At 47.1% G+C, this 27,746-nt stretch overlaps 1 protein-coding gene across 2 annotated transcripts in view; it reads left to right on the forward strand.

The window, feature by feature from the left end:
• Positions 1–27,746, forward strand: part of SRPK2 (SRSF protein kinase 2) — a 727,507-nt gene that overhangs the window by 644,432 nt on the left and 55,329 nt on the right. For both annotated transcript variants that reach the window (XM_085654150.1, XM_085654149.1), the window contains one exon: positions 10,037–10,525. In XM_085654150.1, the coding sequence (XP_085510276.1) occupies positions 10,037–10,525 (489 nt within the window). The remainder of the gene's footprint in view (positions 1–10,036; positions 10,526–27,746) is intronic.

Below are 27,746 nucleotides of genomic sequence, written 5' to 3' on the forward strand. Positions count from 1 at the left end.
CGGGCCCTCCGCGACTCCGGTCCCGGCCGATGGAAAGGACTCCGTTCAAAAAGTGCCCAAAATGTGGGTCTAAATTTCCCCACACCGACCTCCATCAGGTGTGTAACCTTTGCCTCTCTCCGGAACACGAGGCCAGAGACTGCCCCGCCTGCAAGTCTTTTCGATCGAAGAAGACCATCCGAGATCGAAGAGCTCGACGCACCATGGCGCACTCATCCTCTGCAGCTCCACCGGACATCTTCGGAGACGACGCCGAAGCTTCGGGGCAAACTCACACCGAGCAGGAGGAAGACGTCGTCAGCGCTTCCGAGGCCGACGACTCCGACGTGGAGGACATTACACCAGCGCAGCGGGCCGTGAGTAATATGCCCCCTCCTACCCCCACGCCGAAAACCAAAGAGACTCAGGTTACTCCCTCGCCTGCCGGCCTGGGCAAAACCAAAACCAAAACTTCGATCACCCCACCTTCGGGCCCGGTGTCGAAGCTCCCAAAGTCTCATGGCAGCTCGGGATCGAGCCAGCCGACACCCGGTGCCGAAAAACAGCATCCGGCACCGAAGACTGCAAAATCCAGCTCGACTCCGAAACCACCGGTGCCGAAGCCTGGACACTCGGTGCCGACCAAACACAAACACAAATCTGTCGGCACCGATGCTCCGGCGCCGAAACATCATTCGACGCCGAAACACCCGGAGACCTCAAAAAAGCATGGCGCACACAGACCATCGAAACCCCCGGTTCCGAAATCACCGGTGCCGACAGACGACTCGACACCATTGGCTCTGTTTACACCAGACCCTTTACAAAAGACTTTGTCCAAAGATCCAAAGACTGGGCTTTTGACTTTAACTACCAAGAAAAGACGCCTTGATGCTCCGGCTCCTCCTCCTCCACCCAAAAGGAAGGACTCTGCCACTTCTCCCCTCAGAGTGCCCTCCCCACTACCGCCTCCCCTACCCCCTCCACCTCCTCCACCGCCTCCACCTCACAGGTCTCCGCCACCTGTACCTCACTACGATCCGACCCCATCCCCAGATCCGGATGATGGGGATCCGGACAATTACCCGGCGGACGCCCCAATGGATCCCACTCCACCAGGGACCCCAGATCCATGGGAGGATTACAATAACCCTGATATACCCAATGTACCTCAGGACGACTTATACCCATCAAGACCGTCTCCTCCAGAGGACTCCTTAGGGTTTCACCATTTAGTGCAGAGAGCAGCACACTACCATGGGGTGGACATGCACAGTGAACCAGTAGAAGAAGACTTCCTACTGGATACATTTGATATACAAGACAAATCCACTTCCATTTTACCCATGCTTAAGGGTGTCACCAAGCACGCTACAGAGGTGTTCAAAGACCCTGTCAGAGCCAGAGTACTGAACCCTAGAATAGAGAAGAAGTATAAGGCGGCACCCACAGACCCTGCTTACATCAAGGGCCCTGCTCCCCTAGATTCCCTAGTTGTCTCCACAGCTAGAAAGCGGGCTAACTCCCAATCCTCAGGAGATGCCCCACCGCCAGACAAAGAATCTAAACTTCTGGACGCGTCTGGTAAACGCACCGCCTCCCAAGCTGCAAACATGTGGCGCATTGCAAACACACAAGCACTGCTTGCGCGATATGATAGAGCACACTATGACGAACTAGAGGCTCTTATGCAGCACCTTCCAGAAAAATACAAGCACAAGGCTCATGACCTGATACAGGAGGGTAAACTAATTACAAACACCTCCATTAAGTGTGCCCTCGATGCAGCCGACACTGCTTCTAGGGCCATAAATACCAGTGTCCTGCTTCGTCGCCACGCCTGGCTCAGGATCTCAGGTTTCAAGCCTGAAGTCCAGGCATCCATACTCAATCACCCCTTTGACCAGGAAACACTCTTTGGGCCAAAGGTAGACGAAGCGCTCGAAAAGATGAAGAAAGACACAGACACAGCAAAGTCTATGGGGGCACTCCAAACACAAGCCTCCAAACGTTCCTTTCGACGCTCGTCCTTTCGTGGCACAGGCAGAGGCTCCTCCACCGATAACGCCTCTACCTCCTACAAGTCCCCTCCTCAAAATACCTTTTCAAAGGGCAATCAGAGAGGTGGTTACAGGGGTAACAACAATAAGGGCAGGGGCAAAACCAACAACACCCGTTCTGCCACCCCCCCCGCACAATGACTCCCCTCCGCTCCCCCCAGACCATTCCACTCCGGTCGGGGGCAGACTACAAAACTTTATCCACGTATGGGAGTCCATAACATCGGACAAATAGGTAACCCAAATCATTCGGTCAGGGTACTGTCTCGAACTAACATCTACCCCACCCAATATCCCACCAAGGCACCGTCCAATGTCTCAAGAACATTCCACACTGCTCAAACAGGAGGTACTCTCACTCCTCCAAAAACACGCTATAGAGCAGGTCCCCGTCAATCAACAAAATCTAGGGGTCTACTCCCTATATTTCTTAATACCAAAGAAAGACGGGACCCTCAGACCCATTCTCGACCTCCGGCCTCTAAATGCCTACATACACTCAGACCATTTTCACATGGTCACCCTACAGCAAGTCCTCCCACTCCTCTGCCAGGGAGACTTTCTCACAACCTTGGATCTGAAAGACGCATACTTTCACATTCCAATACACCCCTCTCACAGGAAATACCTCAGGTTCGTGGTGGACGGGCAACATTACCAATTCACGGTTCTCCCCTTCGGGGTCACCACCGCACCGCGGGTGTTTACCAAATGCCTAGCAGTAGTAGCAGCACACCTCAGACGTCAACACATTCACGTCTTCCCTTACCTGGACGACTGGCTGATAAAAGCCGCGTCCTACGACCAATGTGTGCAGCATACAAACAGCACCATCCAACTGCTCCACCAGCTAGGCTTCACGGTGAACTACCAAAAGTCCCACCTCATACCATCTCACACAAAGCAATATCTCGGGGCCACTATAGACACCTCCAAGGGTATTGCCTATCCAAACTCAGCCAGAATCACAAGCATTCAAGCCTTACGCAAAACATTCCTTCCTCAACACTCTCTTCCAGCAAGAGTGTTTATGAAGCTCATAGGAATGATGGCGTCTTGCATCTTCATAGTGCCACATGCAAGACTCCACATGCGTCCACTTCAAGAGTGCCTAGCACAACAGTGGAACCAGGCCCAGGGTCAGCTGACGGATCTGGTGTTGGTGGACGGCCGCATACATCACTCTCTGCAGTGGTGGAACACCACAAACCTTTCCAAAGGGCGGCCGTTCCTGGACCCGGTTCCTCAGGTGATTCTAACAGCGGACGCATCGCTCTCCGGCTGGGGAGCGCACCTCCTACACCTCACCATGCAAGGTCTATGGACGCCACAGCAAAAATCGCTCCACATCAACCATCTGGAGCTCTTGGCGATCTTTCTAGCCCTAAAATCATTCCAAAAACAGATTTCGGGCAAAGCAGTCCTCATTCGCACAGACAATATGACTGCGATGTATTATATACAAAAACAGGGGGGGGACACACTCTCCCCAGCTCTCCCGCTTAGCCCAGAGCATATGGAGATGGGCAATTCCCCAAAACATCTTTCTCCTGGCACAGCACGTTCCAGGCGTACAAAACACCATGGCAGATCTGCTCAGCAGACAAACACAACAACTACACGAATGGGAACTACATCCACAAGTTCTTCACCCATTCTTCCAACAGTGGGGGCATCCTCAGATAGACCTCTTCGCCACCCACGAAAACAAAAAATGCCCAAGCTTCGCCGCCAGATACCCACACCCATTGTCCAACGGCAATGCGATATGGATGAACTGGTCAGGCAGATTTGCATACGCCTTTCCACCTCTCCCACTAATTCCATTAGTGGTCAGGAAGCTACAACAGCACTCCCTCACACTCATTCTGGTAGCTCCGACGTGGGCCAGGCAGCCGTGGTACACCACGCTACTACAACTGTCAGTGGTACCACATCAAAAATTGCATCTATCCCCATGCCTCCTAACCCAGAACCATGGAGAAATCAGGCACCCGGACCCAGCTCAGCTCAACCTGGCGATCTGGCTCCTGAAATCCTAGAATTCGGATACCTTAACCTTCCCCCTGATTGCATGAACATCATCATGGAAGCCAGACGCCCTACCACTAGAGCATGCTATGCCGCAAAGTGGAAAAGATTTGTAATTTACTGCCGTAACAATACAATCAACCCTCTAGATGCATCCAAACAGCACATAATATGCTATCTGCTCCATCTTCACAGGTGTAACCTGGCATATTCATCCATACGCCTACACCTAGCAGCGATCGCTGCCTATCTACAAAACAGGCAGCATTTATCACTCTTCAGAGTGCCCGCTATTAAAGCCTTCATGGAAGGCCTTAAACGAGTAATTCCTCCCAGGGCACCACCTTCCCCTGTATGGAATCTAAATTTGGTTCTTACACGTCTAATGGGTCCGCCCTTCGAACCAATGCACAAATGTGAGCTACAGTTTCTCACCTGGAAATCAGCTTTCCTTGTAGCTATCACTTCCCTTAGAAGGGTTGGTGAAATACAAGCGTTCACCATACAGGAACCCTACATACAAATGCATCACAGCAAGGTCATACTTCGCACCAATCCGAAGTTTCTGCCCAAAGTCATTTCCCCCTTCCACCTCAATCAATCAGTGGAATTACCTGTCTTCTTTTCGCAACCCCAATCTGTTGCAGAAAGGGCCTTACACACGCTTGATGTAAAAAGGGCGTTACTATACTACATACAAAGAACGCAACCCTTCAGGAAGACTAAACAATTGTTCGTTTCCTTCTCTCCACCACATAAAGGCAACCCCATTTCAAAATCAGGGATAGCTAGGTGGATTGTAAAATGCATACAAATTTGCTATCAAAAGGCAAAGAGAACATTATCTGTTCCCCCTAAAGCCCACTCTACAAGAAAGTTAGGGGCTTCTATGGCTTTTCTAGGGAATATACCCTTAGATGACATCTGCAAGGCAGCCACATGGTCTACACCGCACACCTTCACAAAACACTACTGTGTAGATGTGCATTCCAAGCAGCAAGCTAGGGTGGGCCAGGCTGTACTAAAGACACTTTTTCAAACAGCTGCAACGGATACCGGTGGTCGCCGCTAGGGTTGGGTACTGCTATATAATCTATGCTAAGTGTACAATCTGCAGCTCATATGCCTCGAACGGAATATGCTACTTACCAGTATGCATCTGTTCTTGGCATGTAGAGCTGCAGAGTTGTACACGCCCACCCGCCTCCCCGGCTACCTGTATCCGTTCCAGTACATCTTATTTAGATACAACACATGGGTTTCTCACTGTTATTACTACGCTCCATCATTTCCCTGTTGGCGAAAAACAATCTGAGGATGGAGCCGAAGCCCATGCGCAGTACGGACCGAAGGAGGAGTCACCAAACTCGTGACTTCCAAAGACTGTCCAAGAAGAAAAACAAACTGCAAACATCCGGGCCCAACACCAGATGGCGATCTATGCTAAGTGTACAACTCTGCAGCTCTACATGCCAAGAACAGATGCATACTGGTAAGTAGCATATTCCTTATTGTATAAGTTAATAAAAACCTTTACAAAAAAGGGATAGCTCAAGACGAAAATTCATCAAAATATAAACTACAATTTCATCATTTATACAGAACAACAATAAAAAAGAGCTATGGGACAGTTTAGATTAACCCAGCGTTTCCTGTTCAGCTGGCTTGTGCCATGCTCTGACGGAGTATCTATTCATCTGATGAGCTTTGGGCGGTCCTTAGTCCCAAACATGTAACATAAAAAAACATGAATAAAATGGAACCTATGGGTTACATGTATATCTAAAAATAACAAGATTAGTAGCTTCGTATAGCAGCCTTGTAGTCACATTTTATAATAGGGATGCTACAGGTCCGTAGCGTGTCAAGTGCCCAATAGTTAACAAAAGATTATTTTCAATGTATTAAAAGGAAAGCTTCTTGTGTCAGGTGTTTTCCCAGTAAAAGAGTGCCAATTCCGGGGGATGATGAGCCTGTGATCTAAGCTGTTTATGGTGCGCCGGATCTCTTCATTTTATCCTCTACCGCCCCCATGAATTGTACGAACCGGCATGCCAACTGCAGGTCTCCTCCTCCAAAGCAAGCCTTTACTGCTTGTCTGCAGGTTCTTATCCTCTTGATGTTGAAAATTGATTTTAAAAAACAAACGCTCTAGTGGGGGCAGATCAATGTCATTCCTGGGTAGAGTTTCAAAGCACGCTATCGCCGCTCCTCAAACAGCTGTCAGGAAAAAAAAAACGTGAGTAAACAAGCGAGCACCACGTGATATTTGACAGTAGTTGCTCGGGTAATGGAAGGTTGGAAAATAAATAACTTCAACCTTACCTACTTCTGAAGCAAAAGCTGCGACTAACCGCTTTATAGTGCCCGAGGCTCCATGGATCTGCAGCTCATGGAAGCAGTGAGGGGCAGGATGTGGCAGGAAGTAAATAATAACCTAGGTTGCGATGCCCAGAGGGAGGAAGGGCCATCACGCGCTCTGCAGGAGGAAGCGTGGGATGACCATTCAAAACCATCACTTAGTGAAATCACGTGGGCTGATCCAATTACCCAAAGGTGGGACAATTGAGAGCAATGAGCCCATAGAAAGCCAGCATTTCTGAATGGCTCAAGAAAGAACCAATGGCAATCGGTGGGCTTGACAAAAGCCCACAGAAGAGATACAACAGGTCTTGCAGACATCACAAGCGCTGTTGAGGCTCGACGTAAAAATGACCAAATAATGAACCAATACTATTACAAATGTGCTGCATTATGCATGCATAGTTGACATATTCTAACGGCATAATTTACTCAACCCTGCTGTATAATTTGTCCCTCTCCTGCCATCCAATTCCAGTGGCTCTGGCTATAATAAAGCGTCAAATGTCAGCAGACTGAACAGGCACTTGTCTCTGCACAAGATGTAATACGTTGTTCCACAAAGCTGCTCTTATTGCTACCATTTTGACAAACGTGTATTCTATGATAAAATAAACAAATGACAAAGATATAACTAGTTTCCCGAGATGAAATGACCACAGTCCTTGTCAGTGAAGTAAAATGAAGTTGCTAACTCCAGCTTCACCATGGAGTAAAATACTTCCAAAAATAACACTGGAAAACTGTAGGTAAGTGGGATCAAAATTAGCTGCATAACCACTAATTTGGGGTAAAAATCAACAGCAGGGCAACCATGGAAGGATCTCTAGATTTTTAGAGAGAAACTGTCGATGGAGGAAATGTAATTACCTCCAATATTTTTGGAATAATGGGCAGGTTAAAGACACTTTTCTAAAGAACAAAATAGCATTCAAATGCCATCTCAATCCATCGTCGCTCTCCTAATCGTTCTCCTCATTTGCCCATGGCAGGCATGCTTCATGCCTCTTCCTGTGTTTAGCCCTGCCCGAGAGCAGGGACCAATTACTACTATCCATACTCCTCCCATTTAATGACCATTTTAGGAACTTTGTTTTTATTTCTTTAAAAGCCCATCTCAGGAGCGGTCGTGTTTCCATTCGCTCTGTGTGCCGCTCTGTGTCTGTTTCCTTAAACAGGCCTGTAAATCATGTTCTTATCTCGTTCCTTGTCCCGTCTCCCAATCACGCTCCTCACTGTCGCATTCTCCATCCTGCACCATTGTGCCCTGTGCTTCTTCGACCGTCGTGAAGTTGCTCTCCCCCACTCTGCATTTTTTCCTATCCCGTCCCCCAATCAACCTCCTTCGTCTGAGATAGTTCCTAAAAACAGGAACACGTCATAACAGGCTCGCTGGTTACTAATTAAACAGGCTGCAGGGAGGGCTTGTTTAACTTGACTGCTTTGTTTCAGCTGACCTACAATCACTCATTTCCCCCCTCTCACCCCTGAGATAGTTACAAAAAATAGAAACGCGTCATAACGGGCTCGCTGGTTGCTAATAAAACAGGCTGCAAGAAGGGCTTGTTTTAGTTCACTGTGCAGTCACTGTAAAGCACCACATGCCACCCACTAGAGTGCATCTGTATTGTAATTGTTTTGTAGTTTAGAATACAGTGCACAGTACATCAGCAACCCCTTCCATGATTTCCATTGCCTTGTAAGCTCAAGTGACCGCTTTGTTTCAGATGCCCTTGACTCACTCATTCTCCCCCGCTCCACTGAGATGGTTACAAAAAAAAAAGGAATACGTCCTTACTGGCTCGCTGGTTACTAATAAAACCGACTGCTGGGAGGGCTTTTTTCAGTTCACTGGATGGTCATAGTAAAGTGCTGCATGGCACCAACTGCTCTTCTAGGCCCTGGAATGTATCTGTATAGTAAGCTTTTTGTGGTATAGAATACAGCGCACACTAAATAAGCAAGCACATTGTTTGATATGTTGTAGATTTACATGTTAAAAGAAAATGATCAGTAAAAGGCTTATTACAAGATAAAATAAATAACGGTATTTTCTACAGACGGCACCCCGCCCTTCAGACGTAGGTTTGGTAAATGTTGATGCCAGCAAGTAAATTCGTATTTCTCAGATTTTGAAAACTGCAACCTACCAGGGGCACCAAAGAGGCACTTTGCACATGCACAGTATCTAAGCCCTTTGCGAACCACAATAACAGTGGTAATAAATAATACAATACTACTACTTAACACTTTAAGGCTGTACTGAAAGAATTTGTTACTGTTTCACAAATTAACAGGATTAATTTTATTAACATCCAAAGGCAGCATAAGCCCTGCCAGGATGACCACGTGACCCAGTAATAACAGTACAGTGGCCTAATATGCTGGCTTACCACTTTCCTGCAATAGCCTTGACAACTATGTGGTCATTGTAAATCCAACTCACTGACTGGAAGAGAGGTATGGTCAGAATATACCATGTTTATGTCAAACCAGATAGGCACAACAGTAACCCGCAAAACGCCATGTAGTAGGATGAGGGAATACATTTAATAAAGGATTCCTGAATTTGAATCAATGCATGCAATAATCTCTGCATCTTGATGATAGTTGACTGTGAGACTTCTAGCCAGTCGGAAAGCTTAGTGGTGTGAGGGCCTGCAGCAGGCATGTGTGTGTAACATCCAAGTCACCAGTGTGAATTGCATTAAGGTAGACCGTATTTTCTGTTCTTGAGAGGTCAAGTAAATAAGTATCATGATTTTAGTTGGTCATTTTGGCAGCACTCGTTAAATGTAATTGACACATTTTATATTGTGTTTTGCTCTCTATCAAATGGTAAATTTAATTTGGGATGCCTTGTTCATGTACACCCATGGTTGAACAAAGGAGTAATGACGCATCAGCTGCGGGCGATTGAGTGCTGCATCTGCCTGGGGAACACTTTTCATCTGGCCATGCAATGTGGAGACACATTGACATTAACAAAGCCAATAGGTCTCGCATTGCTGAAACCGTTTAAGTAGTCGTGGCCTGTAATAAAAAGAGTGTTCCAGACAGCACTATGGCATGGTGCAGCTGGGTTCTTTGCCATTGTTATATTACTTTCAATGCCACCTATGTTGTTTGTTGCTTTGTCAATGTATGTTCTCAAGACTTCATCATTAATAACAATAGTTGAATACATGTTTTGAGTTGTCTTTTTCCTAGACATTTTCTTTGTGCCATATTTGCCTTTGAACAATAGGTACATCTTTTGTCAAGTTTGTAAACAAATCTTCCTTGTTGAACCTGCCAATCAGTCTGTTTTTGGAATCTACTAGCTAAGAAGCTATAAATCAACTTTTGCAAAAGCTCAACAAAAAAATAATTCTAAAAAACGGTGTGCTCTTACTACTCTGCTACAGATTTACAGCATTAATTAAATTAAGCAGCTTGAAAAGGTTTTACTATGAAGCTTTGTAGTCCTGTTAGTGCCTTTTCCGCTTGGCATGCCCCAACAGTGAATATGATGCTTTCAGGAAGGATTTTGAGAAGGACTGTCTGAAAATCTCTTTATTCGCCTTTAATGTGCTTGCTTGTTTAACCGTATTCTATATCATCAGGTGAAGCAGATCATGAAGAAAAGGAAGACACAGAGAAAGAAATCATTGAAAAGGATGACGATGTTGAACAGGAAATCCGTGGACCAGAACGCAAATGGATAGAATCTCCGAAAGCAAATGGGCATATAGAAAATGGACCTTTTTCCATAGAACAACCCCTTGATGATGATGACGATGATGATGAGGAAGATAGCCCAAACCCTGATAAGAGTCCTCTAGAGCATCCAAACGTGGAAAGTAATTTTCCATACAGTAGAGCCTATGAACAATTTAACGGTGAATTGCCAAATGGACGACATAAAAGCCCAGAACCGCACTTTAGTGAATTTTCAGTTTCTATGTTTACTGGGCCTTTGGAAACTGGAGCTTCTGGTCCATCTGCTTCAGAAGGCTCAATAGTCCCAGAAAGAGAAGGAAACAGTCCGAGCGGCCTTATTCAAGATAGGAGCAGGACTGTCTCTGCCTCTAGTAATGGTGATTTGCCAAAAAGTAAGTACTGTCCTATCTTATTTGCCATCTACAAGTTGTCTTTTATTAATGTCTGTTAGTGGTATTGCTTGAGCACATTTGTCTTTGTCATTCTGTTGATTTTTGTTTTCTACATTCTCGTATGACCAGAGTGGCTCAACAGTTGAGGATCAAACATCAAGTGAAGATTCCAAAGTTCTTGAGCTCAAGCCATAGCTACATTACTGAGCTATTTTTGTTGGTCTGATGTTTGCACTCCTGATTGTATATTTGTGCCACAATGGACCCTATCTTGAAAGAAACCAACCATGCTAAGAAAAGAAACCAGAATGGCTTTTGTAGGCAGGTTTTCCATTTCTGACTGGGATCCACACTTATTCTAAGGATAGTAAATATTGGAACACTTTGAGTTGGATGTGTGGTTGATCCTCAGCCTCCTGGGTCACCACCATGCCAGTAAATATCAGTGATATTTACTCATTGTTCCCTCACCTTCATACTGCAACTAGAGAAAGATATAATGACTTGAGCAGATCAAAGAAAGAAAATGTGGTAGGAGAGCTAGGGCCTAGTGAAGGAAGTAACCAAGGTGATCAACAATTAAAGGGAAGAGCATTTGTTGACGGGGTAAAAGATAAGAAAGGGCCTGGGAATCCAAGCATAATATGAAATATAATTCCTGAGAATTTATATCTGCCTTGAAAGTTGAGATTTATTCTTTGTTTGTTAATTTTTTTTCCCAATGGTTTTTATTAGCGTACATGCGCATATCTCTTACATACGAAAAAGCATGTCTTAGAGAGCAATATTACTTGTACATTCAGAATCCTTTCCCTAATCAATGTTCAGGGAGGTCACATACTTGGAGCATGTCCTTCTTAGTATTGAAACCAAGAAACCCCAACAAAACGCTCCAACCCCACCCTAGGGTTCTCGATATAACAGTACCATTTCCAAACATTTATAAGGGTTTAGTATATCCTCCGAAGACCCTATAATCATTACATAGAGGATACTTCATCTGTTACCTACCTCCGCTGGTGGTCGCAGCATAGCTATTGCATAATGGAAAGAATGGCAGAAAAGTGTTCTATAAGGGCATGTCATGGCAGGTGAGTGTTGTCTTAAGTGATGCCTTTAAACTGCTCGAGATGCATGTCCTATGCCTGTGATATAAAATATTTTCTTAAGCTTGCTCATTCCTCCCTGTGTAGTAATATGCTCTCAGCTTGGTGCCATACAATCCGCAAACGGGCCCAAGTGGCTTTAGTAGGGGTGCCATTTTGTTTCCACTGTATTGTGATGGCTCGTTTAGCTAATACCAGGGCCAAGTCCAGGAATTTATCAGCGGGTCTCTCCACGGCAGGTTGAGGAAAAAGGCCAGCCAGCGAAGCACTCCTGCTGGCGTGTTTGATATAGAGAGGCCTGTTGTGTCAGTGAGTATTTGCAAGATCTTGATCCAATAATGTAGGAAGGAACAGACCCATAACGTGTATGAGGTATGCTTCAGGAAGGAAACAACGAAGACAGACCGCAGCTGCGCCAGGCAGTCTCATTTCTCCTGGCTAGAGTAAAATAAGCTCTATTGAGGATATTAAATTGAATATATCCGAAAGAGACACGTTAGTGATAGATTCCTTACCTTAGAATATCCCCAGGCGTCACACTGGATCCGGAAAGTTTTCGTCAGCAGTACCCTTGCGCGTCGGCAGGCGTCGTTGTGCGGCTCCGCATACGTCGCTGGCGATGTAGTCGCCGAGATGACGTCGTCGGAGCTACTAAGACGCGCCCATGCGCGCTGACGTCAGTTCTTTCTTTTTCCGCGACAGCAAGCGCAGATTCGAGAAAGAGCGGTACTCATAGTTAATCTTTTAACTTGGTTTTTGAGACTTGTTTCTGTTGTTTTGTCGAGTACTTGACTCCTGGTGCAGTAGGGATGCCCGGGTTTAAGTTCTGTAGGCACTTCCGTCGGACCATGTCGGTGGCGGACCCGCATAACGTGCGTCTCTTCTGCTTGGGGCACGCCCATGACCCCGAGGCGTGCCCCGATTGTCGGGCTATGGCGCCGAAGGCTTTGCGGGAGCGTTCCCGAAAGTTGTTGGAGGCCCGGCAATCGGCTCCGCACCGCTCAAGGTCCCGCTCCCGTGGGAGGTCGAGGGACAGGTTGCAGGGCCGACACCATCGTTCGTCGGAATCGGGGACAGGTAAGTCAAGGCGCCATAAGAAGTCGAAGAAGCGTTGTCGCTCTTCGTCTACCCCTCACCGGTCTCGGCACGCGGTGGAGGGGGCGGGTGGTCACTCCCCCGTGTCTCCAGTGGAGTCTCTGTTGTTGCCTGCGGCCTACCCGCTTTTTTCGGGCCAGCACGCGACTTCGGAAGAAATACAGGTATTCCTGTCGGCCATGCGCTGTTTGTTTTCTACCTCGGATCCCTCCGGTGCACCTTCGGGCCCCGTGGACACGTGGGGTGGTTCTGCCCCCGTCCAGCCGCCTTTGGCCCTGGCTACGCTGGCAAGATACCCTGTGGCGGCTTGACGCCGCCTACGACACCGCCTCCGACGCCGGACACGACGCCATTGCCTACCGGGCCGGACTACATCGACCCTGGATTGATCTATTATTCTCCGATTCCAATTCCAGGTGGTGAGTTTATTCCCTTTCCCCGGGCCCCTCATCCTTACCGGCCTCTTACACGGCCGGTGGACGAAGGGGAGTACTGGGAGGGGTCAGAGGACCCTCTCGCAGCTTAATGCGAGGATGAACCGGAGTGGGAGGGTGATATGGAAAGTCCAGGCGATCTGGATTTCTCTCCGCACCCTGGTACACTGTCCCCTGCTTCCGTAGCTACGGAAGAGTGTGGGACTTTTTCTGTGGTGTTGCGCAGGGCGGCTGAGGCTCTTAGCCTCGAGCTTCCATCTGTGCCTATCAGGACCAATCTCATGACTGAGGTGCTGCAGCCAGCGACCTCCTCTGCGGAGCCGCTACTGCCCTTTAATGACCCGCTTACAGACATTCTGTTAAGCACCTGCACCAAGCCTAACACAGGGGTTCCTGTGGATAAGAGTGTGGCACGACGTCATCGCCCGGCCCCGGGCGACCCCAGTTTTCTCACGCAACACCCAACGCCTGAGAGTCTGGTTGTCCAGGCCTCTGCCTCTCCGAGCGCGTTCCCTTCCGCACCTCCGGACAAGGAATCTAAAAAACTGGAGCAGTTTGGGAAAAAGATTTTCACCTCTGCCAGTTCTGGGTTGTGGGCGGTGAATACTGTGTGCCGGTTGGGCTGCTGTTCCCACTCTGTGTGGGACGCAGTCGCACAGGTGCTGCCTCAGTGTCCAGTGGAGGCTCAGGCGATGCTCTCCCAAGCCATTACCGAAGGGAGAGACGCTGCGAAATTCACGATCTGTTATGGTCTTGACACGGCAGACTCCCTCGGCAGGGCAATTTCGTTACGCTTGGCTCAGAACTACTGGCTTCTCAGGGGATGTCCAGAACACTTTGTTGGACATGCCCTTTGATGGCACACGCCTCTTTGGTGACAAGGCGAATAGCACTTTGGAGCGCTTTAAGGACTCCCGGGCTACGGCCCAGTCCTTGGGTCTTGCCACCACGCGTGCTCCCTTGGGGTCTGCTTTTTGCTCCTTTCGAGGTCAGGGTCGAGGCGCCCAACACGTTCCTTTCAGAGCTGCCGGCCTGTGCAGCTGCAGTTTCAGCGCAGCCGGGGTCAGGGTGCCCGCCGAGGTGGGTCATGGGGCCAGCGGGCTGTCAGTCCACCACCGCCCCTGCCGCCGCTGCCTCAAAACCTTCCTAGTCTGGTGTTTCAGGCCCACCAGATGCCAGTGGGCGGCAGGATTCGCCATCCCCTCCCCCACTGACGTACCATCACTTCGGACAGGTGGGTTCTGCAGATCGTCCGGGGCTACTCCCTCCCCTTCAAGACTAACCCTCCAGCCATGCCGCCTCAGTACCACCGCATGTTGGGGGATCACTTGGCACTTCTCCAGCAGAAAGTTGTGGCCCTCCTGGCCAAGGGGGTTATCGAGCGCGTTCTGACGTCCGAAGTAGGTCGTGGTTGTTATTCCCACTACTTCTTGATTCCAAAGAAGGACAAGGGCCTGCGTCCTATCTTAGACCACCAGAACGTCAATCGCTTCCTCCGGAAGTAGAAGTTCAAGATGCTCACGCTTGCTCAGGTCTTATCTGCCCTAGACCCACAAGACTGGATGGTGGCGTTGAACTTGCAGGACGCTTACTTTCATATCCCCGTACTGCGGTTCACGGTAGGCCACAAGCTGTTTCAGTTCACCGTGCTCCCTTTTGGCCTTACCAGGCCCCTCGGGTGTTCACGAAAGTGATGGCGGTGGTCGCAGCTCATCTGCGCAGATCAGGGGTTTCAGTCTTCCCCTATCTCGATGACTGGCTGTTAAAGGCGGGTTCGCCCCAGGCAGTTGTCTCACACCACCAGACTACGGCCGACCTCCTGCATTTGCTGGGGTTTTCCATCAACGTGCCAAAGTCGCATCTGATTCCCTCTCAGAAGCTCCTCTTCATCGGAGTGGTTCTGGATACGGCGCAATTTCGGGTTTATCCTCCCGAACAGTGAGTCCGGGACATACAGGCTATTAATCCGATCTTTCAGCCCTGGTCCTGGGTTCTGGTCAGGAAGACCCTGAGACTGCTGGGCCTCATGGCCTCCTGCATCCTGCTGATCAGTCATGCCAGGTGGCATATGCAGGCTCTGCGGTGAGACCTGAAGTTCCAATGGACGCAGCATCGGGGAAACCTGTCCGACTAAGTCCAGATCTCGGAGGGCACTGCACAGGACTTGCAGTGTTGGCTCACGGACCAGCATTGGGTCAGCGGCAGATCCCTCTCCCTTCCCCAACCGGAGCACACAGTGGTGACGGATGCGTCCCTCCTGGGATGGGGTTTGCCACATGGGAGAGGTGGAGATCAGAGGCCTCTGGTCTCCGGCAGAGTCCAAGCTCCATATCAACCTTTTGGAGCTCTGGGCGATCCTACTTGCACTGAAAGCATTCCTTCCCGCTCTCAAGCGGAGAGTAGTGCAGGTGTTCACGGACACCACCACCGCCATGTGGTACTGGAACAAGCCAGGCGGGGTGGGGTCGTGGACCCTATGTCAGGAGGAGCTGCACATGCCTGGAACGTCAACGCATTTCCTTGGTGGTTCAACACTTAGCAGGTTCTCTGAACGCCAGGGCGGACGAACTCAGCCGCAGGTGCATGTTGGATCACGAATGGTGTCTTCACTCGGACGTGGCACAAAGTCTCTTTCAGCAGTGGGGAGAACCTTGGTTAGATCTATTTGCCACCGAAGAGAATGCGCAATGTCAGCAGTTTCACGCGTTGTAATTTCCAAGGCGGCACTCGCTCGGAGACGTTTTTCGTCGCGAGTAAAGTGGCGGTCTGTTGTACGCCTTTCCGCCTATACCACTTCTACCCAGAGTGCTGAAGAAGTTCAAACGCGACCGGGCCCAAGTCATTCTTGTGGCACCGACTGGGCTCGAAGAGTTTGGTATCTCGAGCTACTCAGTATGAGCATGGATCCCCCAATCTGACTGCCTCTTCGGGAGGATCTCCTGTCGCAGCACCAGGGGACGGTCCTCCCCCCGAACCTGTCCAGCCTCCGTGCGTGGAGATTGAGCGGCGACAGTTGATTCCATTTGACTTGTCTCCTGAAGTCTGTAATGTGATTCTGGCAGCCAGGCGTCCCTCGACTAAAACTGTATACGCCTGCCGGTGGAACAAATTTGTGGCATGGTGCACAGCGAAAGCTGTAGATCCCCTTTCTGCCCCTCTTTCTGAGGTCCTATTGTTCCTTCTCTATTTGGCCCAGCAGGGCTCTGCTCTGAGCACTGTCAAGTGCTACCTTTCTGCTCTTTCAGCCTTTCTCAGGCTGCCTGTTCAACCCTCTCTTTTCAAGTCCCCTGTTGTCAATAGATTTCTCAAAGGCATTACTCACCTTTTCCCTCCTATTCCTTTTGTGATGCCTCAGTGGGACTTGAACCTGGTTCTCACATACTTAATGTGCGCTCCCTTTGAGCCTCTTCATAACTGTCCTTAGAGGTTACTAACTTTAAAAACTGCCTTCCTGGTGGCCATCACCTCCGCCAGGCGTGTGAGTGAGCTTCAGGCTCTTTCATGCAAACCTCCTTTCCTGGCGATTCATCCAGACAAGGTTGTGCTTCGACCACGTCCCTCCTTTCTACGGAAAGTAGTCACTGCCTTTCATCTCGGGCAAACTGTTACTCTTGCCCACTTTCTTTCCGCCTCCGCTTCCTTCAAGAAAGGAAGAGGCTCCACCGTCTGGACCCAAAATGTGCTCTTTCATTCTCTCTCAACCGCACACAGCAGTTCCGAGTGGTTGACCAGCTCTTTGTTGGCTACGTGGGTGCCAAGAAAGGTCTGGCTGTGCACAAGCAGACTATCTCCTGATGGGTTGTCTTGTGCATTAAAGCCTGTTACTCTGTGGCTAAAAAGGAACCTCTGGTTGGGCTGTGCGCCCATTCTACCAGGGCGATAGCAGCTACTACAGCATTAGGACGTGGTGTCCCCCTGTAAGAAATCTGTCAGGCAGCTACGTGGGCCTTGCTGCATACTTTCACTAAGCACTATTGCCTTGACAGTCAAGTCCGGAGAGACGGCTTCTTTGGCCGGTCGGGTCTCCGTGACTTTCTGGTGTGATTTCATTTCGCAGACCCTCCTCCGGGGTTGCTATTGCTTGGGTATGTATACTAAGGTAAGGAATCTTATCACTAACATGTCTCTTTCAGATGCACAAGTTACTTACTTGTGTAACGATATCTGTAAGATACAATAGTTAGTGATAGATTCCTTACCGCCCGCCCATCCTCCCTGTTCTGCGAACTGTTTTCTAGGGTTCAGGTCATCCCTTTCAGGGCCCTAGTTCTATTGCACCAGTAGTCGGTCTCTGGCATGGCTCTGCGTTCCTGGCGCGGAATAGTCGTGTACAGAACTGACGTCAGCACGCGTGGGCGCGTCTAAATAGCTCCAACGACGTCATCTCGGCGACTACGACGCCAGCGACGTACGCAGAACCGCACAACGATGCCTGCCGACGCGCAAGGGTACTGCTGATGAAAACTTTCCGGATCCAGTCTGACGCCTGGGGATATTCTAAGGTAAGCAATCTATCACTAACTAATGTCTCTTACAGATATATCGTTACACAAGTAACTTGTGCATTTGAATCAGCCTCCCCAGGATACCTTATGTGGGTTGACTAACATCTTCCACCATTCCAACCTTTGTTTGTTACATGACACAGACGTATGTACTTCACATCCATGACTAGAGCCGTCATGCATCATATACTTCATCTGTATACATACACCAGTTATTTGTATTGTAATTGCATTTGTATAGCGCTTACTACCCCATACGAGGCGTAAAAGCGCTTTTTTGGCGAGTAGTACACTACTCCCGGACCCATAGAGGATTAGTGATGAATTAGTATAGTGAAACATGTAAGTACATTTTAAGTGGTGGATAGGTTAGTCCGTTATTTGGATTCGGAAGGATAGAAGAGGAAAAAAGGTTTGGATTTATATAGTGCTTATGAGGTGTTGAAGCACGCTACTCCGGAAACCGGATTAGTGGTAAATTAGTATGGTGAAATATGATAGTAATTTGAGTGGTGGATATTAGTCAGTTGTTTGGAGTGAGAAGAATAGTGGAGGGATAGAAGGGAAAGAAAGGTTTGCATTCATATAGCACCTGTTACCCCTGATAGGTGTTGAAGCGCTTTTCTGGCGAGTAGCACGCTACTCTGGAACCCATAAAGGATTAGTGTTGAAAATTAGTATTGTGAAATATGAAGTAATTTGAGTGGTGAATATGTTATTCAGTTATTTGGATAGAAAAGGGTAGCGGCAGGATAGAAGAGGGAAATATGTTTGTATTTATATAGCGCTTGCTACCCCTGATGGGGTTTTGAAGCGCTTTTTTGGCTAGTAGCACGCTACTCTGGAACCCATAATGATTAGTGTTGAATTACTATGGTAAAACATAAAATTAATTTGAGTGGTGGATATGTTAGTCAGTTATTTTGACTGAGAAGGTTTGGGGAGGGGTAGAAATGGGAAAAAGGTTTGCATTTATATATCGCTAGTAACCCTGATGGGGTGTTGAAACGCTTTATTGGAACCTATAAAGGATTAGTGGTGAATTAGTATAGTGGAATATGGAATTTGAGAAGTGAACAGGTTAGCGTGTTATTTTGATTGAAAAGGATAGTGGGGGGATAGAAGAGTGAAGGATTTGGTTTTTCTTTTTTTCTTTTTTTTTTTTTAGGTCATAGCAGTAGGAAGATGCTTTTGTAGCAGCAAAACGGGTTTTTGGAGGGGAAGAGTCAGAGGGAAGAGTTTAGAAAGGTTTGTTTTGGGGGATCTGTATAGTAAAAGAGGTGTTGGGTGATGCAAGGAGGTTATTTGGGGGATCATAGTGGTATGGGATTTGGGATAAATGAGAGAGTGGGTGTATAGGATATATTGATAGATGTATACGGTGAGATAGGGTAGTGCATTGAAAAGAGTAGTAGAAAGAAGTTTGAGATAAGTCAGAAAGTTGGGCTAGAAGATATATTGAGAGAAGTATAAGCTGAGAAATAGGGTAGTGGATTGGAAATGCTAAATTAGAAGAAAGTGATAAATATATAGATCCATAAGTACTTTGAAAGTATATAGATGCATAAAGGAGGTAAGTATATGTAGATGAAAGATATTGATAGAGGTACAGGATGAGAAATAGGGTAGTGCATTGGATATGCTTTTTCAGGAGAAAGTAACAGACACACAGGCCCAAGTATATGGAGGTACATATATGCACAATGGAAGCATGTACATGTAGACTAAAGATGTTTTTTTTTTTTTAAACAACATAACTATTCTACATGTTTATTCAAAGCAATACACAAGGATAGGTACATATCTATAGTGAAAATAAATGCTTATATACTGAGGGATAGACTGTAAATTTCTGTTAGCGTATCGTGCTTATGTGGGGAAGAGCCAATTCTTGAGTAGTTTTCTGAAGATAAGGTGGTTGTCGGTGAGATGACAATCTATTTCCAGTTGTAGGTGCTGCTTCTAAAATCTGGAATTTAAAAAGTGAATTGCAGTATCAAGAAAATAGAGGCAAATATTTTTAATCTTCATTTCTGCTTAACAGCCAGTGCTAGATAATAAAACTGGGTGAATTGTCCCAAAATAACTTTTTATAAAAGACGTTTAATAATTTATTTCTTGAAAAGGACTGTGTAAGTCACACAGGTAATGGAAGGTTGGTTGAATGCCTTGAATTTGGTTTGCTGGTTATATTGAACAGTGCTGCGGAGGACGTTTGCTTACACAAAAGAAGCAAGATGAGTTACTGTTACCGCTGCTCTGTTTTGTTGTATAGCAGTTAGCAATCACTAAATGCATGATTGGTCACAGAAAGTGAAGGCACATCTTAGCTTGGCTAGCACACTTCCTAACTTCATATAGTTCACAATAAACGCCTTTTAAAGGGATGGGCCAAGGCATGATTTACAAGACTGAAATAAAACCAGCTTTGGTAAAACCAATAAGTCAGACGTTGGTCGCAAGCCTTCTGGCAATTCTGGTTTTGTTCTGTCATAGATTTTGCAAAACTAAATTGTTTGGGAACATACCGGGTCCTCATCAATGTAAAAACAAGCATTAAAAATGCAATAGGTCTCGCATTTCATTAAGTTAAAGCCATTTGCTTCGCTATACAATACCATTAGCAAAGCAAATGGCTTTAACTTAAAGGCTAAACCTATTGCATTTTCAATGCTTGTTTGTAAAGGGGCTCGCTGTAGCCCTCACCCCAGCATGGTAACACCGCCTGTGGCCAGTTATTTACCCTCAATGTGGGATTCTGACTGAAGTGGGGACCGCCTCCCTGGGTGCTGTGCGTAAACAGGAGGCTCCGGCCCCTGCCGGGCTGGCAGGGATGGCGTTTAAAAGGCGGCAAGTGTTTACCTGGAGGCAGAGTTCATTCATGCAGCTCCCATAGGGACCGTCGAGAAAGGGTCAGTAAGAGAAGGCCGAGGAGGGCACGAGGGGAGAAAGTAAACACCAGAGTACTAATGTGAAAGGAAAAACCGAGTAGAAAGCACCGACAATAAAAGAAAGACCTTCAGATCCGATACATAGTATTATTATACAAATATTCGGTTCACGGGAGCGGCAGAACTCAGAGCCCCTAGTTACGCAGAAGGAAGAGCAAAGAGGCAGGAAGATGAAGTGATAGGTATCCCACAACTGAATAACACACACCAACGACACACAAATACACTAAATGTCAACAGCCATGCTACCTACACCCGGGTTAGCCCGGTGAGGGAAACACATATATCCTCAAAAGGACACCATACTTTCAACTAACGCCAGCACACACGCATGAAATACTGCCGCCCGCTATAGCACACGCATGACTGATACATGCAGACAGGACATGGCACATGGACCACGCCTCCATCACTGATACTTCGAATCACACAAACAGAAATCAGGCTTTTGGTGTGATCGTACCCTCGACACCAGGATGTGAGAGCACTGGAAAACCCTGACAGCGCCCCGAGGCCATCCTCGCGGCAGGCTAGGCGCTGTGGAAATCTAACACATCACACCATTCACTGGGGGAAGCCAGGATGAGAGAGCAGGTCTCCCAGTGACGCACCTGGTACATTATCCAGTAATACTCTTTCCCCAAATCAGTCATAGTAAAGCAGCTGTCCAGTGCCGAACACAGAAGCAACTGTATACAAATGGCAGGCTAACAATGGTATTTACTCTATAAAGTGGAGACGCATGAGGAACAGTAGTGAAAGCGGTGTGTACACAAGGTAAGGCCTCGTGGGCTAGCGCCCCGGCTTCGGACATCACTACTACTCATAGTGCTAATGGTAAAAATAGCCATTTACACCACTCGTACAAACTGGACTGTGTTTTGTCATTTAAATATCCACATGACGCTGTTGTTTTCAAAAGACATTCTTGAACCTGAGTGGCTAACTGGTCTACGTAGCGCCTAACTGCCTAAGATTATAAGCGCATGAAACCAACGATAGGGGCTGCTAAATATACAGAGTCTTGTCCCACTGTATATGGGCAACATTCGAGCAAAAAAAAAAATCGCTACTGAGAGGAGTTTCTTGTATGACAGACATATTCGCCACTGGGGAAGATAGATACATCCCAGGCGACATTCAGAGAAGCGCTAACTACAACTGCCGCTATGGATCCGTGTGACAAATGAAAGTCGGGAATGCATGCGTGGGGTCTCTGTGAGAGGCTTTTCACACTAGATTTACTGTGCGCACTACACATGGGAACGTGCATTTCCTACTACACACTAATTATAATGGTTACCTACTCACAATATTGTGCCACCCACCCCTGACCTCCCTCGCCCCTCCCCCCTAAAAAACCGAGGACTCGCCATAGACCTGAGGCCCATTTCTCTGTAAGTGTTCATTCACACGTCTGGAACCTCAGACGGGGACATTTAAAAAACACACAGCATTTAAAAAACACAGAGATCGCGCGCAAAAAAGAATTAAACTCGACAATGCGAGACGCTCTGGTTATTCAGTGCCTCGGGGAAGCAGGCCAGCAGCTGCCGAGGGAGCGCCCCGCCACTGCTTTAGCCCCACACTCTGCTGTTTACTTTTGAAGTTCATTAAAGAAACCCCTCACTGTGCACAGAGCGAAGTGGATGTCAGAGGTTCACTTAGAGCTTACTCTAGAACCAGGGTTATCACAACAAGGAACAGAGCCCAGGAGGGGGACAGTGCCAGCGCCAGCGTTGCCTCTTTGTACATGCGTTTTATCATCAGAGAACAAACACTGCTCGTGCAACATCTGCTTGGGAGAAAGACATCCAAACGCCAGGATGATGCTATAAGTGTAAGCACTTTAGACGCATCTTTTAAAGTGGCACCATGCCAGAGACCCTGCACATCGTGACACATAGCACAGAAGATAGTGCCAGCGCCTCGTGGCTTCGTTCTACTGTGCTGGGACTTATTGTACCTACATACGGAGAAGGAACGGACTAGCAATACCCTGTCCATGTGTTTACTTGTAGAGCACTGCCTTCAACCCACTGAGTTATCCCATTACAGAAGCGTCGGATTCCACAGAATACCACAGCAGTGGCAGGATGCATGACAAACACTACATTTCATAGGCAGCGTGCTTTAGCAAGAGTAACCACCCCTACCCAGCCCGCTCATTGATTTAATACAAACACTGGCAGAAAGCAGCCGGCCTACCGTATTGGAAGCTGAGGCGTGGGAGCAGCTCCTGGGCGGCCGCCGCCAGCCCCACCAGGCACAGCGTGTGGAAAGCGGGGACCAGCCCCGTGTCGCCCTCGGCTCCGGCCGTGCGAGTCCTCGCCGCCTTCCCTCTGGACGGTCCTGGTGGGTAAATCCAAGTCACAGGGGCAGTCCGAGCCGGGGAGTAGCGATCTCCGTGTGCCGCGGCGCTGAAAGCTGAGCTTGCAAAACTTTGCTAGAGCCCGCCTCTGTCTCCGTCAGTAACCAGCCCACACACACACGACGTCTCCAGCGACCTGCAAGAGGCAAACACTGCAGGCTTGAAAAACAAGCGCTCGCCATGACGTTTTTCGTTCGTACACTTCTTTTTTAGAGCCATCCCAGTTGGACTGGCTTGCCTGACTTCCTTTTGTGCTAAAAGCCATGTGTTTGGCTCCATAAAGAATATAAGAAACCTTTTACGCCAGCAGGAAGTCAGGCGAGCCAGTCCAACTGGGACGGCTCTAAAAGAGAAAAGTGTACGTCACTGGAAGCTCTTTTCCAATGGCTGGCCACCGTTTAGCATAAACGTCGATGCCAGCCAATGAAAAAGAGGGGCGGGGCTTAACCCCCGCTAGTGAAAGCTACCCAAAAACATAAAATCTCGCTAGCGAGACTGTGCATGTCTGCGCAGCCTACGCTAGCCGAGACCTAAAAAGTAATTTCCTAAACACAAAAAAGTTTTTGGGGTCTGTTTCAAAAGAACCACCCATTACAATAGTACTCCCTGGCAGTGAACAGGGGTGGCTCCTCCGCTAAGGCGGGGGAGCGTTGCCCCACTGCCTTTCAGCACGGCAAAAAGGAAAGATAAAATGATAAGCAATATTATTTTCATTTTCTTTTTCTGTGCAGGGGCAGTTTTGTGGGGTGAGGCTAGGCTGGGCACCGGGGGAAGGGGGGGGGGGGGAGGAATGATGGCACCCTCCTAAGTGCGCATGAATGTTTGGCCGGCCCTCTGGGGCTGGCCAAACATTCATGCACATTTTGACCAGGCTCCCATTTCAGGTCTGAGCGCTGAACCATGGTGTTCAGACCAATCTCAATGCTGAATTGCAGCATTGTGGTTGGCCTAAGGGAGCCTGGGTGCTTCCTGTTCCAGCAGAAGCCAGAAAGAGGACGGACGAGACCCCTCTATCTCTTCCCCCGCCCCCCCTCCACCCCCTTCTATCCACCCCACTACTGGCTTGCGGTAGTAGCCGCGACTGGCACTGAAGTAAACTACTTAGGAAGTCTATCCTCATGAGATAGTGGTTAGTTTAATACCCCTAAGATGTTATTGCTATGGCAGCCGAAATGGAGATTTTGAGCAAGCCATGTAGATTATGCAATACATTCGAGGATCACTACTGCCCGTGATCTGCATCTGCATGAGTCTAATACTGTTGAGTAAGTTTTGGCTATGACCAATGTTTTGCACTTTGAACTTTCGTTCTTGCAGGCTTGCAATTATCTGTTGCTTACGAGGTGTATCAAGTCCGCTTTCAAGCCACTGTATATGGTACCTGAGAGTGGTGGCAGACCTACAGCAACAGGCCGCCATTCCTGTCATTTTATCCCCAAGGAAGAAAACTGAACATTATGCTGGCCGAAATCCTGATACATTTCATCATTTTAGGGGTGTATCAAGCTCTTATTGGAGAACTAAATATGAACTTTGTGCCTTAACTGATTGCACCGATGGAAGGCGGGAGGGATGGGGGCATGACTCCGAGGGTATCGTGCATAGTGGTTCAACAAATAAAGCTTGGGGTCATCTAAGGTGAACCGAGCAATTCTCGTATTGATGGATGTCTAGGGCTTAGGGGTGGTGTGCAATAATGGGTATATTTCAGTTTTCACTAGTGGACTACCAATCTTGTGTGTAATTTTGGAATATCCGGATCTGAGTAATAAGTACAGTAGGACAAGAAGGGTAAGGATGTTGCCAGGTGAGCATGAGTGCAATACTGGGGAAGAGTGCAATTTCCATCATAGCTATCAAAACTCTAACTCGGATGTAGGCGAGTCAGCAACCCTAAGGAGATTTGGCAATTTTTATTGGCGGATTATCGTTTTATGTGAAGTAGGTAGTTCTTATATGGGAGAATCATGCTGTCTGTTTTTAAGTGAAGGATAATCACCCCAAGGGAATTGTGATGTAGAGCTTTGATTTGCAGTTGCTGGCCCAGAAGTGAAATGCGTAAACAAGGGTTTTTAGAATGTGTAAGGAGGTTTTCCTCTTAAAAGGTCACTTGTTTATGGGGTGTGGTTACATACGATTGCTGTAATGATTTTAATTAATCAAACAGTTTAATTAATCTAATCTACTTAAAAAGTCAGTCAGTCTAGCATTGGCTGCAAGACTCTTGCCTTTGAGAGAGAAAGAAAGGGAGAAGGAAGGAAGGAGAAAGAAAGAGTAAGGAAAAAGAAGGAAAGAGAAATAATGAAGGAAAGAAAGTAGCAAAGAGGAAGGAAAGAAGGAAGTAAAGAAAGGTGAGAAAGAAATATAAAAGTGAAAAGGGGGTCATTTAATACAGAACAGTTTCAAATGGACACAATGTGGTATGCTGTGAAATAGCAGCAGTTGGAAAAGCAAAACATTCCAAAATGAATTTACAACAGCATTGGCAGCTGATGGGATCTGATAAAAATAGAATGTGCATCAAAAGCTTTCCACTATCACATTAGGCTCTAAACACAAAGGCAACACTAAAGTAATTATAAAGTAAAAACAAAAACACTGGCACTGAAGGGCACTAGCTTGTATGTGCTCCTTGTGAGAGAGCAAAATGCAGTCACTCAAAGTGAAGTTAGCCAGTGTCTTGAGTAGGCTGACCCATGCTATAAGTTGCAATGGGCTGAAGCAAAATGTGAATGACACAACGACATACCCATGAATGAAGGGAATTGGCTGAAACAGGCATGTGGAATTCCTGTAGCGTGAGGCCCAGGACATATTGTTTGGGGCCAAGGCTAACAGGTTGTCGCATGTATTTTGTCCTTGGGACAAGTAGGCCCAACCCACTGCAGCAGAAACCCTTTAGCTGCCAGTTTGCAGTACCACATTATGGCTCAGGGAAGGGCACTGTCAGCAGTTAAGGTAATATTTGTGTCCATATGTTAATGCTATTCAAACATGTATTTATGGTTCATTAATTGAAAGCCTTTATTAGGGTGAGCGCTCTAAGTAAATGTTGTAAGCTCGGACTGCACTACTGACAGTGGTTCTAGTATAAAAATGTGTACACACGTTTTCAAAGTTTAGCAATATGAGGCTATGTATAATGCTCCCAGAATGCTCTCTAATTTGATGAAAATATTTGCAGTAGCTTGAAAGCAAAATTGATGATTGTTTGCTTTCAAAATAAAATGTTCATTAATCTCTTCGACGCCGATGACGGAACGGTTCCGTCATGCACGTCGGTTGGGCTGTGCTTATGACGGAACCGTTCCGTCATGGCCCCGCCCGCGCTCAGAACTTTCAGCACCGCGCGGGAATCCGCGCAGCGCTGAAGAGGTTAAAAAAATGAAAGCGGGAAAAAAATCATTACGCTGAACTACTGTAAAATTTCAGGTACCATTTCTCTGCAGCATCATTTAGTAACATGTTAATGCATGCTAGTATTTCCCAAAACTTTTCATAATAGAAAATCAGTGTAACCAGTTTCAAAAAGATTATAGAAAACAAAAATAAACAAGCATTGGCAAAGTCAGTAGGTCTGAAATTGGTGGTCAGCTTTTTCGTTTTGTCAATGTGTGACTTGTTTTGGCAAGGTTTTTGTAAAACCTTATTGGTGTGGGCCCTCACCATTATAACAAACATTGGCAAAAGCAAACATTGTTTTTGGTCTCGAAAGCACACACTGCCACAAGTAGTTACTGGCACTGAACAAAACTACTTTGTGTGCTGATATGCTCCTTGTGAAAGAGCAGAATGCTGTCATTCACAGTTAAGCCAGCCGATACAGAGAGAGAGACAGAATTTCAACAAACTCAAAAGGTCATGGTCAATGCTAGACCAAATTATGGACCCAATCGGGGAGAGTATGTAGCCTAACAGCTAGAACAGTCGACTTTGAAGCTGGGGAACCGGGTTCGAGTCTCAACAACGATGCTCTGCATCCTGTGTATCTGGGCAAATCACTTAATCTCCTTACAACAACAACAAAAAATGTGTCCATCTGTAACTAAACTGGTGCTCATGTAAAGCGCTCTGATACCGTATTTCTCCGGTCTAGTTCGCGCTATATAAAACTCTTAAAAAATAATAAAAAATTATTAAAGAGAGTTTCAAAAGTGCACCCATGGTATATGTCCTTGCATTACGTGCAGCTATACGGCTTTCGTGAATTCCCAAGAATTTACAGAAGTACGACAATAAATAGTACTCCTAGAAAATATTTGGGAACTGCATTTTTTCGCATGAGCAAATATGCATGTGTAGATTTGCTAATGCGAAAGTCCAAGCGTTTGCAAGTTCACTTTCCCTCCAACCACTTTTCTCCCAACTCTGGAAGAAGGTCTATGTCTGCCATTGTCAGGAGTAAATTTCCAACATTTCACAGTATGGGAAAAGATTAGAGAAGAGTTGTTGAAAACCCTTAAAACATGCACGTTGCTTACCACTACCTTCAGCCCCAGAATGTAGATCTGCGGAAACGTGCCAACATAAGGGGATTGCAAGTATTCAAACACTACTATGGTGTGATCCCTGACCTATTCGGAGAGGCTATACCAGAGCTCTTATATAATGAGATTGCTGCCATAATTTGTCGCCGCACTACATGGCACCAAAGGGACAAGTGGATTTTGTTACAGGACAAGTAGATTTATGAAGCAACCTGCCCCATGGACAAGTAGATATTATAAATAATTGCACACCACTGCTGAAACCACTGTAT

The sequence above is a fragment of the Triturus cristatus genome, chromosome 4_1 (assembly GCF_964204655.1).
Source record: "Triturus cristatus chromosome 4_1, aTriCri1.1, whole genome shotgun sequence".
In the NCBI taxonomy this organism is placed as follows: domain Eukaryota; kingdom Metazoa; phylum Chordata; class Amphibia; order Caudata; family Salamandridae; genus Triturus; species Triturus cristatus.